Source organism: Rhipicephalus sanguineus, chromosome 3 (assembly GCF_013339695.2).
Source record: "Rhipicephalus sanguineus isolate Rsan-2018 chromosome 3, BIME_Rsan_1.4, whole genome shotgun sequence".
Lineage (NCBI taxonomy): Eukaryota > Metazoa > Arthropoda > Arachnida > Ixodida > Ixodidae > Rhipicephalus > Rhipicephalus sanguineus.
Genome location: NC_051178.1, coordinates 170,912,612 through 170,928,926, shown reverse-complemented (window position 1 = coordinate 170,928,926; position 16,315 = coordinate 170,912,612). Strand labels below are relative to the sequence as shown.

General features: G+C 48.3%; 1 protein-coding gene across 1 annotated transcript in view; it reads right to left on the bottom strand.

The window, feature by feature from the left end:
- The window catches only part of LOC119387660 (receptor-type tyrosine-protein phosphatase N2), a 580,933-nt gene that overhangs the window by 309,825 nt on the left and 254,793 nt on the right, over positions 1-16,315 (bottom strand). Inside the window, exons 10-11 of the mRNA XM_037655122.2 lie at positions 7,922-8,075; positions 1,080-1,166 (exon numbers count right to left, since the gene is read on the bottom strand). Of these exons, the coding sequence (XP_037511050.1) occupies positions 1,080-1,166; positions 7,922-8,075 (241 nt within the window). The remainder of the gene's footprint in view (positions 1-1,079; positions 1,167-7,921; positions 8,076-16,315) is intronic.

The following is a 16,315-nucleotide window of genomic DNA, read 5'->3' as shown; positions in this document are numbered from 1 at the left end:
TCTATCTATCTATCTATCTATCTATCTATCTATCTATCTATCTATCTATCTATCTATCTATCTATCTATCTATCTATCTATCTATCTATCTATCTATCTATCTATCTATCTATCTATCTATCTATCTATCTATCTATCTATCTATCTATCTATCTATCTATCTATCTATCTATCTATCTATCTATCTATCTATCTATCTATCTATCTATCTATCTATCTATCTATCTATCTATCTATCTATCTATCTATCTATCTATCTATCTATCTATCTATCTATCTATCTATCTATCTATCTATCTATCTATGCACTTACGTCAGGATGCAGCCGAGTTCATTTAATTAATTAAGTAGATAAGAATGCGCGCGGCATGTCATGCATGGATGGCAAAATTAATGCGTAGCACGCACGTCATGTATATGGTGACATGAGTGGCATAGGTGGCATGATGTCGTCGAGGTCGTTTCTTTGACTGGGTTATCTCGTGTACATCGGGAAGCCACCATGGTCGTTTCAATGCAACGGCTTATGTTGGAGTGGGAACGGCATGACATGGAAGCAGGAGAGATATTAATTATATGTTATGAATTGAACGGAGTAAACGGCACGATGTCGATGAGGTCATTTCCTGTTACTTGGCTGTGTTTTCATTTTATTTTTATTTTTCTGATTCGTAAACCTGACGTCACATGAAGTTATCTGGGACGTCACAGGTGGTTTGTTACACCGAAAGCAATTTTACACACTTGATAGAAGTAAGCTCGAGATGTTTTTTTTTATGAGCGCAAAGAAAACGATGCATGGCAGATAAGAACTTGGAGGACGTGCGTGTAACGAGAAATCTAGGTACAACTATGGCGTCCCCCAGTGATACCTGCTGGTCTAAAATTTTAAAGACATTTACAGCGTTTTCTCAGGCTCCTATGGGCCTCAACGACTGGTAACCACAGCTGCTCCTCATCGTTTCTCTCTTTCGCTGACATGAAACCCTACAACAGATACCGCCAAAGCCCTGAAACGTGCTTTGAGATCTTCCGAGTTGAAAGAAAGGATTACAGGAACACTTAAATGGTATACTCACCGAACGTTAGAAAAGGTACCGGAGGGAAGCAACAGCGCTCTCTGCAGAGCGGACACAAGTCTGTCAGCGTCGTCCTGTGACGAAGGGCTGTCAGAACGAAAAGAAAACAACCATAACGTACGATTACAAGTCACCCAAGAACAAGGAAATGATCTGCTAAAATTGTAACCAAAACAAGACCGAAGTTCAGGGGATGATTGGGGCTTGAACTGATAAATGTCGTTGAACGGGGAATAATAATAATACCTGGGGTTTCACGTTCCATAGCCACGATATGATTATGAGGCACGCGATAGTGGAGGGCTCCGAAAATTTTGACCGTCTGGTGTTCTTTAACGTGCACTGATACAGGCCCAGTAAACGAGCCTCTGTAGCATTTCGCCTCCATCGAAACGCGACTGCCGTGGAAGGAATCCAGACCGCGACATTCAGATCAAGAACAAAGCACCGTAACCACCGCACTACCGTACCACAGTGCCGGCAGGCCACGAACAGGGAACGTCGTTGTAGTCACCATTTCAACAAAAAGGACTAGTCTTTGTCAAGGCAGCAAACGCCCTCCTTAGCAGCGTCTTTGTGTACGCTTTGCTCACTACCGCCAACCACTTATCTCAATAGCCCCCCTCCCCCCTGACTCTAATATCTTTCATTTTCCTCTTTTGCACACATGGTTACTCTTGACCTCTTCCACTTTCGACGTAGCGGGGGGGGGGGGGGGACCAAAGGATATGCATATACAAGCCACTAACGAAGCCAGCCGCTACCCTGACGCAGATAAGTCCATTCGTCGAAACATTGGCTACAGCGACACCACCTTTTAGATGCGAAGGCATCTCTTACTCGGGGGTATGTCCCGCGGCGTGCTAGTCCGCACTCACACTACGCATGCGCAACTCTCCTCCTTGCCTCTCTCCAACAGCTGCGCGTCACTCTCTCCCCTTCTCTACCAGCACCTGCTTGCGCTTCTCCTGCGCTCTCGCTTCTGCTCTCGCGGCGCATGCGCTACTCTCCTCCTCTAATCTCCTCTCCTTCAAGTGGTAGAGCGCTGCGCGCGTTCAGTCCAGTGCTTGCTTCGGTTGACTCTTCTGAAATGCGGGCTCGACATGCTGAAATTCTCTCCTGCGCAGCGCCGCAATGAGCGCCAGCGCATGCGCGTCCCCTCCCCATCTCTCTCCTATCCGACGCTGCTCCCCTCTCGCACGCTTGTACACCGCATTCCCCGCTCGCCCTGTGAGAATTACCGGCCAGGCTAGAGGGAAGACACGACGCGCGTAGTGTTCCTCTTCGCGTTCCACGACGCGAGGTTGGTAGAATGCCCAACGAACGCCAACGGAACGCGATCGTGCAAGTGCTCCGGCTTCGCATCACCTCATGATCCCCTTTAGCGGGAGATGGTGTAATTTTCAACGCATCATCAGTGCGTAGTTTCATCAGTGCGTAGTTAAGTTATTTCGCGCGCAATGCAAAGGCGACGGCCGCACTTCGCGACCAGTTGGTCGGGCTTATCACATACAAAGCTGCAGAGGATTCCGTAACGCTGTCAAAAGACGTGTAAAAAGGCGAAAAACAGCGTTCGGTTAAAAACCTTATTTCGTAGTTACTGCGATTTTAAAAATCCGTGAATATTTAATGTGAATACCTTCCTGGGTCCAGCAGGCATTTTACATATACATTTTTGCTTCTTTCACTAAAATTTCATGTTGGTCTAGGACCTCCGCGGTCGTATTCCGTTGGTTGCATTCTCTTTCTGAAGCTTTTATAAAACAATTTTGTGCACGATGTTAAGGTAATTGGAACAACACACATGTCGCAAACCTAGGGGCTCAAGAGCTGAACAACAGCGACATAATCGTGATATTACTGTTTTCTTTTGCTGCATTTCTTGAAAGGGGCCAGATCATAGCGGTGTTGCTGACTTGAAGTGTCTTTTAGGGGCGAAGCTCCTTAAGGCGGCACCCGTTCGTCCCTCGTAGTCGTAGTCGTAGTGCGTAACCAGTCTTACGCTTCGACCTCTAAGGTGGTGCCGATGGGAGATTTTTCCTGTGCGTTGTTGAACAATAAAAAATTCGGCAGATCCCACGTACCGTGGGAGTCGATGTAATGCGAAGCATGCGGCGGGTAGGTGACTGTGGCGTAAATTTTTTTACTGAGCGACACGTTACAAAATGACGCTAAAGATTTCTATATGTTTTATACGCACACATATATATGCTGAAGAGTTGCATATGTGTTGTATAAGCAATTGTTTACGGTTGGATAACGCCGCCAATGACAACGTGTGTATTACCAACACCACAAACGGTAAGCTGATATGTAGTGCTTATACGTGTCCCGAGAACGCACGCGCGTTTCACGAACCCGTGTGCATGTTTGCAAGAAGTTCTTGACAGTTCTTGAACAAGGGCCTCATCACCGTGATCAGTAAGCACCAGCAGCTGGTCATGACTTGTTATAGAATCCGGTCGTGACCGTGGTGAAGAGGGGTCCATATGTATTGAAGTATGTGGTATGGTAGAGCTGTTGGAATTCGTGGATGCCTCGGTCATTTCGTCGACAGATTGTCTGTCGTCAGAGCCGGCGACATGTCGGAACCTGAAGCCACCTTTCACGTTGGTGAGGCATAGGCCGTCGAGGCTGGTAGGCCCGGATAGTGCTACGTAGACCAACATCAGTGGATGGTGTTTGTCCTATTCGTAGACTACCTGGGCATATGCGGCCTACGTAGCCTAGTCTACAAATGGCTGTCAATCAATCTGACATTATTCTCGGTCAGCATGAGGCCATCGCCCAGCCTGTTAAGAAATTAAGAGGACACTTCGTCGTTCTGATGGACGAAGTGCACTTTACGATGCGGTTATGTGGATACCATATGTAAACTTTCTTTATTGTATTCCTCCGGGGTCGAGCAATGCTTCAATATAGCTTGCTCAATCATAGGAATACAAACGTAATGTTTATTAGACTGCTATAAAAGCGGAGCCAACACTGGAACTACAGACGTCAATCTGATATGACGCCCGTATCGTAGGAGTACACATCGTAGGAGTATCATGTAGTGTTTATTGCTTTCTTGTAAAATTAGATAGTCAGCACCACAACCACAATTGACGTTGCACCGATATTACGCCTGCGTAGGCTGTTTTTACAAACCAATTTATAGACCTGACGTGGCTCAGTGGTAGAATACCTGATTGCCACGCAGAGTGCTTGGGTTCGATTCCTACTGGGATCCTAATTTTCATTATTTCCATTCGTTGTGTCAACGCTGCCGATGTTGGTTTTACTTAACTCTCTAGCATTTAAGTTACCAATGTCTGTTCTCGCCGTTCCTGGGTAGACATAAACTGTCAATCACCTGTGGCGCATACCCGTACACCGCGGCCCGTGGTAAACGGGTATGTGCCACACGTGTCTAGTGGGAAGGGTTTGACGACGTACACGACAGGATTTTAACGTTATTTATGTCATGACCCGGCAGTCATATTCGTCAAATCCTCTTACCCTCCCGTGCAAATTTTGGTCTATACCAAGTTAAGGAGGCGATCATGAGAGCACCCAGACGTAGGCGGCTAGATAGATAGATAGATAGATACGTAGATAGAAACGCTCAAAGTGCGAGAGGTTCGCTAAGAAATGCTTCGCATTTAAAAATTCGCAGCGTGCGCGTTAACTAAAAGCCGAATTCTTCTGTCTCTCATTCCCCATTAGCAGCCATTGGCATGTTCCAGTAGGTAACGTTAGTAGAAGTAGAAGTGTAAGTGTTAGCTAAAAGCCGACTTCTTCTGCCTCTCATTCCCATTAGCAGCCATTGTTTACCTCCAAGGTAGTGCCTGGTGAGATTTCTCCTGTGCGTGATTAAACAATAAAAATTTTGTTCAAAACGCCGTTCATTGATGAAATAAACCAACGAAAGACGCCAGATGTTTTGTAAAAGCAAAACGAAAGAACGCCAGATGTTTCTAAAGCAAAACGAAAAGACGCCAGCTGCTTAACGAAAGACGCCAGATGTATTTTAAAGCAATGGTTTTCTAAACAATGAAAATTCACAGCGTACATGTAAAATTAAAGTGAGCTGCAAGTCGTCATAACTCATCGAACCTTTAGTATAAACGCGCCCGATCTCACGTCGGTGATGATGTACTGGGCAGAATTCACTGAAGATTCACGGTTTACCGATGAACCTCCGCGGCTTCGCCCACTCATCATCATTCACTCCGTGGATATGCTGTGATTTTTTTTTTCGATACCCTGTATATCAAACGAATGAGCAAACAGCGCCTGTGCGCATGACACTTAAGGAGCGAGTGCTCATTCGAATTCTGTTCTTATTTTTAATCTAGGATAGAAGTAATCGAACAGTTGCAAGTGCATCCCGTCAACCATATTGCGAGACTTTCTTATTCAGCTTTTGCCAGGAAACACACACAGCTCGTGAAGGAGTCCCGTTTAAATAACGAATTCGTTTCCGTTACACGTACGTCTTTTCCGGTTTTTTACAATATTTTCTTCATTTCTCCCCCCACCGATTGAGTTATGAACGCTCGACGACGGCGAGACACACACACACGCGCACGCACACATACACACACGCACACGAGAACGGACGCTCATACACACACACACACACACACGTACACACACACGCGCGCACACAGCACATGCACACACGCAAGCACACACGCAAGCACGCACACAGCACATATACATACACACGCACACACACACGCACACCAGCTGCGTACACACCAGCACGTTCACAAACAGACGTGCGCACGCACGCAGACCAGCACATGAACACACACACACACCAGTACACGCACAAACTTATACACACAAGCACGCACACAAACACGAGGCGCTGCTGGTACCAGCCGAAGCAAAGAACTGGCCGTGCAAATAACAAGCGGTCCTTGCGAAGGCGCAGCGAGTTCACATACAGGGCCGCACAGCGGGGGCGGACGAGGCAAGCGAGCCGTGACGCGGGTTCCATCGAGCCGTGCCACCGAGCAAGCGGGAGCCTTTACTCTCCGCCTGCGCGGTGTTCTCGCCGTGTGCACACACATACATCGATGCCTGCAAGTTTGATAGAGCCGCGACGCGGCCCAGCCGGACATCAAAGGCTGCGGCGTCCTCGCCGAGGCCGCATCGCGACCTGCTTATTAACGCCCTTGCAAGTTTCATGCGGCAAATGAATGCACCGCGGCGTGTGTTCGGGCTGTGTGGCATAACTTCTGCCGGAGGAACGACGACGGGAAGGAGTCGCGGAGGCCCTTCCTTCACCAGTGCACCCTGTCGACACTGCCCACGATGCTTACGTACTGAGTGTGCGGTTATGAGCCTTCGACCGTGAGCACTATGGGTGTATTGAGAGATATACGTCGGGCTCTAGTGGATGTGGTATAACGGATCGCTACCTTCTTATTAACTTAAGTCCTAAAATGCATTACATGACGTTCGCTGCCATAGTCTCGCAAGTGGGCGTGCTGTGCGAGTGCTAGTTTATATACCGAGTCTTCGTTATTTTGGCGTCTTTCTCGGTCCATGACCGCTGTTTTTGTTACTTACAGGTTTTTTTATTCGGATTGTTGTCTCCCTAAATAATTTAATATTACGCGATTCATATTCAATACGCCTCGCGTGTGTGCTCCTCATATTGATGTTTTTGGTCTCAGGAATTTCTTGTTTCTTTTTTTTGTTTTGTTTTTCTATGCTCCTCGACACCGAGCATTACCGGGGCTTCCTATGTTATCTGCCAAGTAGTTGTTCATACAATACACACAACTACAGTGCGTACAGGAACCCACGTCTAGTTTCTACACGAACTCATCATCAACGTATTTTACGTCAAGTTCAATCATATAACCTACGTTACGCATCCTTAGACGCATTCGCCCCTATACTAATCGTAGATCACAAACATGAACAAGAGTGCGTACGATTGGTGCGTGTTTTGTTAAACATGTCAATTTTTTGTCACATCTGTATGTCGTATCAAACAGACAGCATGGATTTGCGTCTGCTGTGATGAAACCAAGCGCACTCGTTTTCTTAACACCAAGAGTTCGAAGCTTTTAAGGTGCACTTCCCTCGCCTTACGTGATTCGATTAAATGATTCGGATCAATGATTCTGTTCTACGGTTTTGTGTTTGTTCTTAATGCGTTGAATTGAAAGTTCCACTGACTGGAAGAGCGCGTGGAGGCGCCGGAGCATTTACCAGTAGCTGAGTTCTCCCGCACTTCTATGTCCTCAGCCGACGAGTTTAAAGCTACGTGGAAAGCTTTCGAGATTTAGCAGTAGCGCAAGTGTCCTGCTCATGGTACCGATAGCTACAGATACCTCATGACTTTCGAATCATGACCTATACAACAGGAGAGAGAACAACTTCAATTTAACGGCTGCAAAGTTAAACCACTTCCACATTAATGGCAGGTGAGTTGAAAGGAGTGGCAAGAGACATGCACGAAGAAAGGAACTCGGATGAAAAGCAGGGAGGTTAACCAGATACGTTTCCGGCTTGACATGCACGGAAGAAGCTACGAAACTTATAATTGTGGCTGAAAACCGTTCAATACACTGTGTTGAAAGCAGTTCCGTACCGTGAAGTGAAATTTCGTCTTGCCCCTCTTTGCCCCCCCCCCCCCTCCTCAAGAGCAAACATTCAAAACACAACGCATAAGTTCTCAGCCTCTCTGCCCCTTCCACCCCCTTTCCCCCTCTCCCTCCCAAAGGAAACTTACTTGTCGTGGGTGCCTCCCCGGTAAAAAAATATCCGCCCCTGAGCTGCTCATCGTCGGCACATGAAGAACGAGCCATGCACAAGTTTCAGTGAGATAAACTTACGCCTCGTTGAGCACGATGTAAGCGCTGCTGGAGTCCAGCGCCGAGTAGAAACCGTCAGGCGTGGGGCCGGCTTCCAGAGCTCCCCGGTAGCTGTGCTCCAGCATTTCCTTAGAGCCAGTCGGGACAAGGCCGTGACGCTTGCCGTTAGCTTGACCTGCGAACGAAGGCGACGAGTACCCGTAAATTACGTTTTCACGGAGGGCTGCGCAATACCAGCAGCCTATTATCTCGACAATTAAAGACAACACGCGCTCGTCAAAGTTAATCTGGTTGCTAATCGTCACCCGGTGTTCCTGAGCGTGCGGCCATGCAACGACACACTGGTAACACTGAAAACCTAGTTTAAAGTACTTTGTTTTGACAACAGCACGCATCTGTTGACGGCATTCGTATCTATGTGCATTTCCCTTCGCGTGATGTAGTTGATCCTCCCAAAAGAACGATTTGGTTTTGGTTCGGTGAGGTATGCAGAGCAACGAGCCGGATTTGAGATCGAGAGTCGTCTTTCAATTCAACATTGGGTAGTACGTGAAGAATCCTTTAACTGCGCGTTAGTGTTACTCTGCAAACAGTCACCAGCGTTGTCTATTCAGAGTTGGCGACGAAATTGCGACGCTCTGCGAGACAAACGACGTGACTGTACTTTCTCACAACTCTGAGAGTCTCGAATGATTTGGCTAGTGTCTACTTGACGTAAACGCTAACCAGGGTACACTTACAGGCAACTGAAGCTTTGGATCAGCGAGTCTGTTTTGGGTCCGGTTCCTTACGCTGGTGTGTCACTCACTGATCTCACCTTCTCCTTTTTACTTCATTCTTTGCCACCTTTAGCAGAAACGGCGACGCAGCTAAACTAGTGGCACCTTTCTTCTGAACTATCTCCACGCGATTACTGGCTTTACTTAACACGTACATTATCTCTATCTGTCTCTAACCAAAAAAAAAAAGAAAGAAAGAAAACGAAGCACGCGTTCAGCTGCTTCTGCGAACTTCAGCGACGACTTGCAAGTGAGTGCGTGTGTCTGAGAAAAGAAAGCAATCGTCAGCCCAAATAACATGTCAGCCTGACATCTCATTCCGTGCGTATACAGCCGCAAGCGCTAAGAGCGGTGTGCGAAAGATGCCCAAATAGAGAACTGAAAATCCGGAAGCGCTCGCCCTGAGGGGTCCCTGCAAATTTCCTGAAATTCGGCCTCCTTCTCCTTTCCTTACACTTGCCTCCTGTCCCGGCTTCATCTGGTATGTTCCTTTGCTTCCCGCAAAGGAGTTCTCAACCCCATGCCACGAATCATACCCCCCTCTAACACACGAAACGCTGCAATACCACCCCTCCCCTTCCCCGTTCCTGCACCACCCGCTGTTTGTGATTAGGTTCATTAGCGTACAGCCACTGCCTCGGCGCGCTCAAAGTCGCCAATGAACCAACGGCGAGGCTTTGCCACTCCCTCGCTCTCTCTGTGTGTGGCCGTCACCTTGCCTTCCACAGCTGGGAGCTCGCAATAAACCCTACGGCGAGCGCTCCGAAGACCGCATACGTCTCCATTTCCGCAGCCGCCGAGCAAGCAGGATGAGCCAATTGACTGGCGACTGTGCGGATCTCGCCCACTCCCTGATTCGGATGGTGCAACGACCGCCGCCGCGCCCGGTTCGTCCCTCTAGAGCTGTGGTGTCGATGATAAGACAACATGACGGTCTTGCTGTATATGCGGCAAGCGCCATGCAGCCACTAGGACACCGACTGAGGCTTCACTTTTCCCGAAGTTTCTCTAAGGACCAAGGAATTGAGAGAAAACGAAGAGAACACTAGATAGGCAAGGTATCTGGAGGAAGCATTTAATAGAACGGAATGGAATAACTGTCTTTAGGTCCTTCGGGGCGTGAACTCGAACGTAGCGGCCCGCTCCCAGAGACATTTAATCTCAACAGGAAACTTGACTAGTCTATTTTCACCTCCGGATACCAGCATCACCGATAAAACATACGCACGTCATTCTTGTTTCTTTTATTCTTAGACAACTCGTCGTCCTCGTCGTTTTTTTTTGTTGTTGTGGCATCACATCTTTTTAGCAGTAAAATTACTTTTGACGAATGAAAGAGCCGGAGGTGAAAGACGGAAAGGCAGCGAGGTTCGCCAGAGCAGAATATTCGGTTTGCTACCCTGCACTGGGGAGAAAGAGAGAAAGTGGATGTTTATGGGAGCGCAGAAGAGAGTAGAAGACCCCCCGGAGAAGTCCACGATTCTTGAGCGAAAGCAAAAACACGTTGAAGTGTTTGTGCCCTAGTGAGCACGGGGTCTTTTTTTTTTTCTGAGGATCGGTGAAGACACTATTTGATTTGCATGGCACAACGTGTGGCTCGATTGTGGAGCATTCCTTTATTCGAGTGCAGCCAGCATTGCACTCACACTATCCGGTGTGCATGCAGCCTACGTTTGTGGGCTATTTACTTAGGAGTACATGGATGACGCTCATTATCAACCGTATGCACGCCTGAGACGACCTACATTACGCATGTCATCAGCAGTGCTACTGCATTTCAGAACAGGGTGCAGCAAACTTCCGATCATAGACAACCGATAAGTCAAATAGGTAAGGCCATTTTGAACAGCTAGACGTGTCGGGTTCCGGGAAAAACGTCCCCGGAAAAAATGTCCCCGGAAGAGACGTCCCCGGAATATAGGACCCCGGAACAAATGTCCCTGGAAAAAATGTCCCCTTTTGCGTTGTCGGAAAAAACGTCCCCATACGGGGGCCCTCAAACGTTGCGCCTTCAAGACGCCAATTCTTTATTTCCCACTGCAATAAAAAAAGATTCGCGCGAAGATTGTAGTTTACTGAAATTCAAGTTTACTGCTATGTGGAAGGCCTACTCGGCCACTGTTCATGGAGGACGCAGGACGAACAGTGATGGGCAGGCCTGAAACACAAGGCTGGGAAGCATCAAGGCCTTCCGCTCGGAAGAAGCCACCATGGCATTGAAGATGGCCCAGTCTCGAAAGAAGAGGCGCAACTCAACGGTCATGGCCATGCAGCAGTGTGTTCACAACCTGTGTGAGGACTATACTGCCGGGACGACGAAAATTGAAGATTTCCTGAGGGTCATCGGACATGGGATTAGGTTTTACCTGCATTCTTTTTTTAACACAATGTGGCCGAACATTTGCGAATCGTCGAATACAGAATGCATTGTTTTGTCAAGTGAATTCGCACATGATTCTTTTTGCGGTTAATTTTTTACTTGGGGACTTTTTCTCCTAGAGAGCCATGCCAGCGGGGACGTCTATTCGGGGGACGTATCTTCCGGGGACGTATATTCCGGGGACGTTTTTTCCTACACCCAGACGTGTCTGCATGCGTCTCCGACGTGCTCTCTAGTTCGTACTACAGGAGTCAAATGGAACTATAGTCGGGTACAACTTTAGAAGTCTGCAGCTTTTCCTTCTCAAAGGCGGACGGCCACAAGCTTGCACCAATGGGAGCACACTTCAGAGTCAAGTCATGAGCCGGACGGTTGTGACCTCGCCTTCTGAGCACACTGCTGAGCGCATTAGCGGTACTACTTCTTTACTCGCGGAGTCCATCGGCTCCCGCGCTTCGGGACTTCTCCGGACTTCTTAAGTTGTATCCGGCTGAAGAGATGTAGAGGTCTCTTTCAAAGCAGCAGGAGGCTGCCCTCAAGACCATCGGTGGCGACGAAGCTGACGCCAGACAATTTCTGCGGTTCCTCTGTGAGTGGAGGTTTACTTATTTTTTCAACCATTTCTTTGTGAATTGCGGGCCCGTTCCTGATTCTGCGACCGTCACCGGAAGCGGCACATTGAAAACCCTGGCAGTACTCGAGGGTGGTTGCATGACACGTGTCCATTATGTGGTTCTCTCATTGGATATTCTCTCATTGGTTCTCTCACTAGTGAGCGGGCAAACACGGCTTCGACGTCTTCACTCTTCAAGCACTACAGCACTGAAGTCGTCTTGAGATAGGCTGGCAACCTGTGTGCCGCGGGTATCCGACCTTCGTATACGGTGGGATGGAGTTATTCTTTTCTCGAGGAATGAAATGTTTATCGTTCAAAAAAGTTAGTAGGTTACGTCTTCCGTGATTGTCAGGTCATATCCAATTGTTTTCTATCTATTGGTGAATGATTGCTACAGCACTGAACGGACGTCGCCAAAGTGTATGACGTTACGGCAAGCTGGTGCGTGAGGTTGAGAGAGGCGTCGATACCCGTTATTCTTTCTGGTATTACTTCCTGCTCTCGATGTCTTCGTTCACGGTAATACCAAGGCGAAACCATGTCCCATCCTTGAACGTCGACTTTACAAAGGTTTTACAATTGTTATGCCAGTCTCTTCAAGGGGTATACTATTTGGAATCAATCAACCAACCATCAATCAATCAATCATTCAATCAATCAATCAATCAATCATATTATTTCTACATTTTGCAGAAAAGCGAAGTCAAGATAAAGAAATGTACAAGTTCACTGACGGAATAATTTCACAAGCAACGCACAAACATGTGTTTCTATTGGCCATTTCCAAAGCGAAGGCCCATTCAGGAACAGTCTTTTCTCGTGGGCCAGCAGCACGCAATGACCGACTCTATTCAAGACTTATGGGCGCGGCTCGCGGGACACGCTCCAGAGAACGTCACGAAACATGCCGGAGGAGGGCAAGAAGACCGAGACCAGCGCAGGTCGAAGATGGACCGCCGCGCAATCCCGAAGGACAAGGCAGCGCGTGCTACCATAAAAGAAAGAAAAGGAAAGCCGAGGAAACGCACAACAAAACGTGTTGCGTATGGAAGGACGGAGGCCGCAGCTCCGGATCGCCCCCCCCTCCCCCTTCCCTGCCCCATTGCAGATCGATATGACCATACACGCGCTACGGGTACAGACAAACACAGACGCGTGATAGCCGAGCCTGCAGAAGACGAAGACGGGGAACCGAGACGAATCGCGAGGACGGCAGTGCGCGATGCCCGAGCTAACATTTCGGGCTCGCTCGCAAATACGGGCGGCGGCACTCCGTGCAAACAGGGATAGCGCGTGTGCGAACCAGTCCCGGCCGTCTGCCTGCGCCGCTCTGCAGCTGGCCAGCTGGCTAGCTAGCCGGGACCGTTTTTGCAGCCTCCGGGTCCGACCGGCAGCCTGCAGCGATCGGCCGGCTCGCACGTTAGCCCGCTCTCTCGGTGGCAACCGACGCTGCAGCAGCAAGCCCCCTCCGGCTACGCTTTTTCCCTGAGCCCGACGCGTACACGATGCTCTGGGAAGTAATAATGCGTCGCCACCCTCTTCCCTCCGTTACACGCTCGTGCCTTTCTTCGCTTGTGTTCCGCAAACTTGCTAGTACACAGCGATTCGTGTGCGCAGTAGTTGCCGAAGATTCGTACGTACTTCCGACTACAAGCTTTTCTTCGCCCTTCTTTCAACCAACCCTCCATACGCTGGCGACGCGAAGACGCCCCGTTTTCGTCTTCGAACAGTGCTAAGAAGCGAAGCGCAACGAACCACACGAACGGGGTGGTTGAGCGACGATCCGGCACACTTTACCTTGTGTCTCCGCCTTTAGTTTCGTCTTCAAAAGCATACTCTTAAGAGGCGATTAGAAACCCAGGCAGAACATCCTTTCTGAGTTATCTAATGGTACATTCGGGTGGTTGTTTCAGAGTGCTCCGGAGGCTCTGAGAAATTGATGTAGAAGAGCAACTAAGCATTACTACTAAAATAAGTGGGCCAATACATGATAAGGAAGGAGCAATATGACTTGCATAACTGCTTGTTCTCGTTGTAACGCTTTAAAGCTGTTGAATTCGCCACTTTCAAACACGATCAGAGCGTACTTAAACGACCACCCGAATATGTCAAAAGTAATGCGTAAGGGTAGAGTTTTATTGCAGGCTGCGGCCTTTCTTAGAAACACTGTTGCCGGGTAATATCGGCATGGCGCATGCTTTGTAGAGTTTTTGAGCGCCTTGAACGGCACCTTGAAAGGCGTATCCAGCGAGCACCGAAACACACATTTGGCATCAAAATTTTGCGAAGTCTCAATTCTCCTGATGTCCACAATTCTCCATGTCGGCTTTATAGCTTGTCCTGCTGCGGGCTCTCATTCTACTAACGCCAAATTCAACTAAGCCTTCACAGAGAGCGTTCTTTCGCAGTTGTTCTGTACCACGAATTCATGTGCATTCATATATTCACATCCTACAAGCGTGGCTGTGTAGCCAACACCACCTAGAACCAGGCACGTAGCCAGGATTTTTTTTCGGGGGGGGCAAGGCCTAATTATTCGAAAGAAAGTCTTTTCATGGCAAAAAGAAAAAAAAAGTTGCCCGGGAATATAAAAGGCTGGACGAATTTCGGGGGGCCCCCCCCCCCCTTGCCTACGTGCCTGCCTAGAACTGAAAGTTCTAGGTAGTGTTGGGCGATGTGAGGAGACAAGAAACATGCCTGAATTCATCTTGCCCACCAAGGTGCTGTCCAAGCACTGACACGCTCTTATCGCACTGGTATTACTGACATCGGCGGTCTCTTCATATATCTACCGTCCCTGTTGACGTGCAGCTCATTTGCTATTCTTAATTTGCAGATTGTGCAGTCCACTTACCGCACTCTATAGATAATTTCTCAGCTTTTCTGATAATATTAAGCAAGTGCAATTTTATTTGGGAGTTGTATTTTTGTTTCTTATATTTACGCTCTGTAGGATCATCCTAATGTACTCGTGGCGTTAACAAAAATCGTTACTCTATATTCGTGTGGAAACCAGCAACCCTAATACAGTGAAACCTCGGTGATACGATCACAGCTCATACGAATTTCGGGGTGATACGAATATTTCGTTGGTCCCGGCCAAGGCCCATTGACCTGCAATGTAATGGAGTACGCGTTGTTGCAAACAGATTATCAACCAGTGACGTTTGGTACGAACGTACGCTAACGCCCAGGTACGAAGAGGCGCTGTCCGCGCTGTCGCCAAAGACGCTCCAAGCACGTGCGAGCGCGGGAACGCAAGCGTGGGCATGCGCGCCGCACCGCCAAATCTTCAGAATCACGGTGTAAGAAAAACACTTTCTTACGGTCAGAACAAACCTTCAGAGACGAGTCACGGCCTCCGAGATTGCGTGCGCGAATCTTTGACGCTCTTATGAGCCTCCGCGTGCCTTCGCGTGTAGATTGCAAAGGACATTAGCGCCATCCTTTTTTTCTAACGCGTTGACGCGGGCTGCTGTCGTTGTACTGTGTTTACACGTGCCTGTCTCGTGCATCAGACATCCTATGAAAGATGGACGAGGACCGAAAGAAGGCGAGGACGGTCTTGGCGAAGGTGTCAGGCCTCACAACGTCAACATGCGCGACCGTTGAGGTCGCACTTGTGTGGGCACGGCCGTAAATCTCCCAAAAAGCATCCCCAATACCTCCGCCATAACAAAATCATAACACAGGACCGTGCTTCCTTAATTTTGTGGCCTTGATCCACCGCGTCAAAGCGCTTCTTTTGTTACTTTCGCTGCAGTGCTCTAGTGTCATGCAAAAAAAGCATACTAAAATTTGGAAGGGGCTACTGCTGTCGCGGGTCACAACGCATCTGGTTCATTAATTAAACACGCGCGTACAGACCGTATATTTACGAGAGCTGGTATGACTGCTGTCATCTAAAAACTTGACTGACAATCATTCAGGGTTCTTCCCGACAGTGCTGCGGCCCTGAAAAACAATATATGAAAATGCACGCCAGCTTTCTTTTGTCGCATGCTAATTTTGCATGATTTCTGATGATACAAATTTTGGATGATACGAATATTTTTGGTGGTCCCTTGAGATTCGTATCACCGAGGTTTCACTGTAAGCCGAACCGCATCAATGTGCCACATAAACACGTCTTTGGCTCGTACTTTATAAACAGCGCATTCAACTCCCGCATTCCAGCTCTGTGTGCGTCACTGTGGCATTTTCAGCTACAAAACTGCGCAGTGAAGCTAAACTTAAAGTCAAACTTTTCTGTAGTTATTGTACTTTTCTGTGATGACTGGTGCACTGAGGAGCCGCCGCAGTGGCTCAGTGTTTACGGTGGTCGGCTGCTGACCGGAAGGATGGGGGTTCGATCCTAGCGACGGTGGTCACATTTGGGCTCAGGCGAAATGCTATAGAGACCCGGGTACACTGCGATGCTTGTGCACCTTGAAGAACCGCGGGAATTCGAAATCACGCGGAGCCCTCCACTACGGCGTCTCTAATAGCCGGGGTCGCTTTGGGACGTTAAATCTCAGAAATTATTACAATTAGATTTCACTATGAGCGTCACAGTTTTCAATTAGCGGCATAAACGTATAGACCAGAAATGACGTGATTGGCACGTTCATCATTGGCTATTGCGTAACACTTAAGCGCTA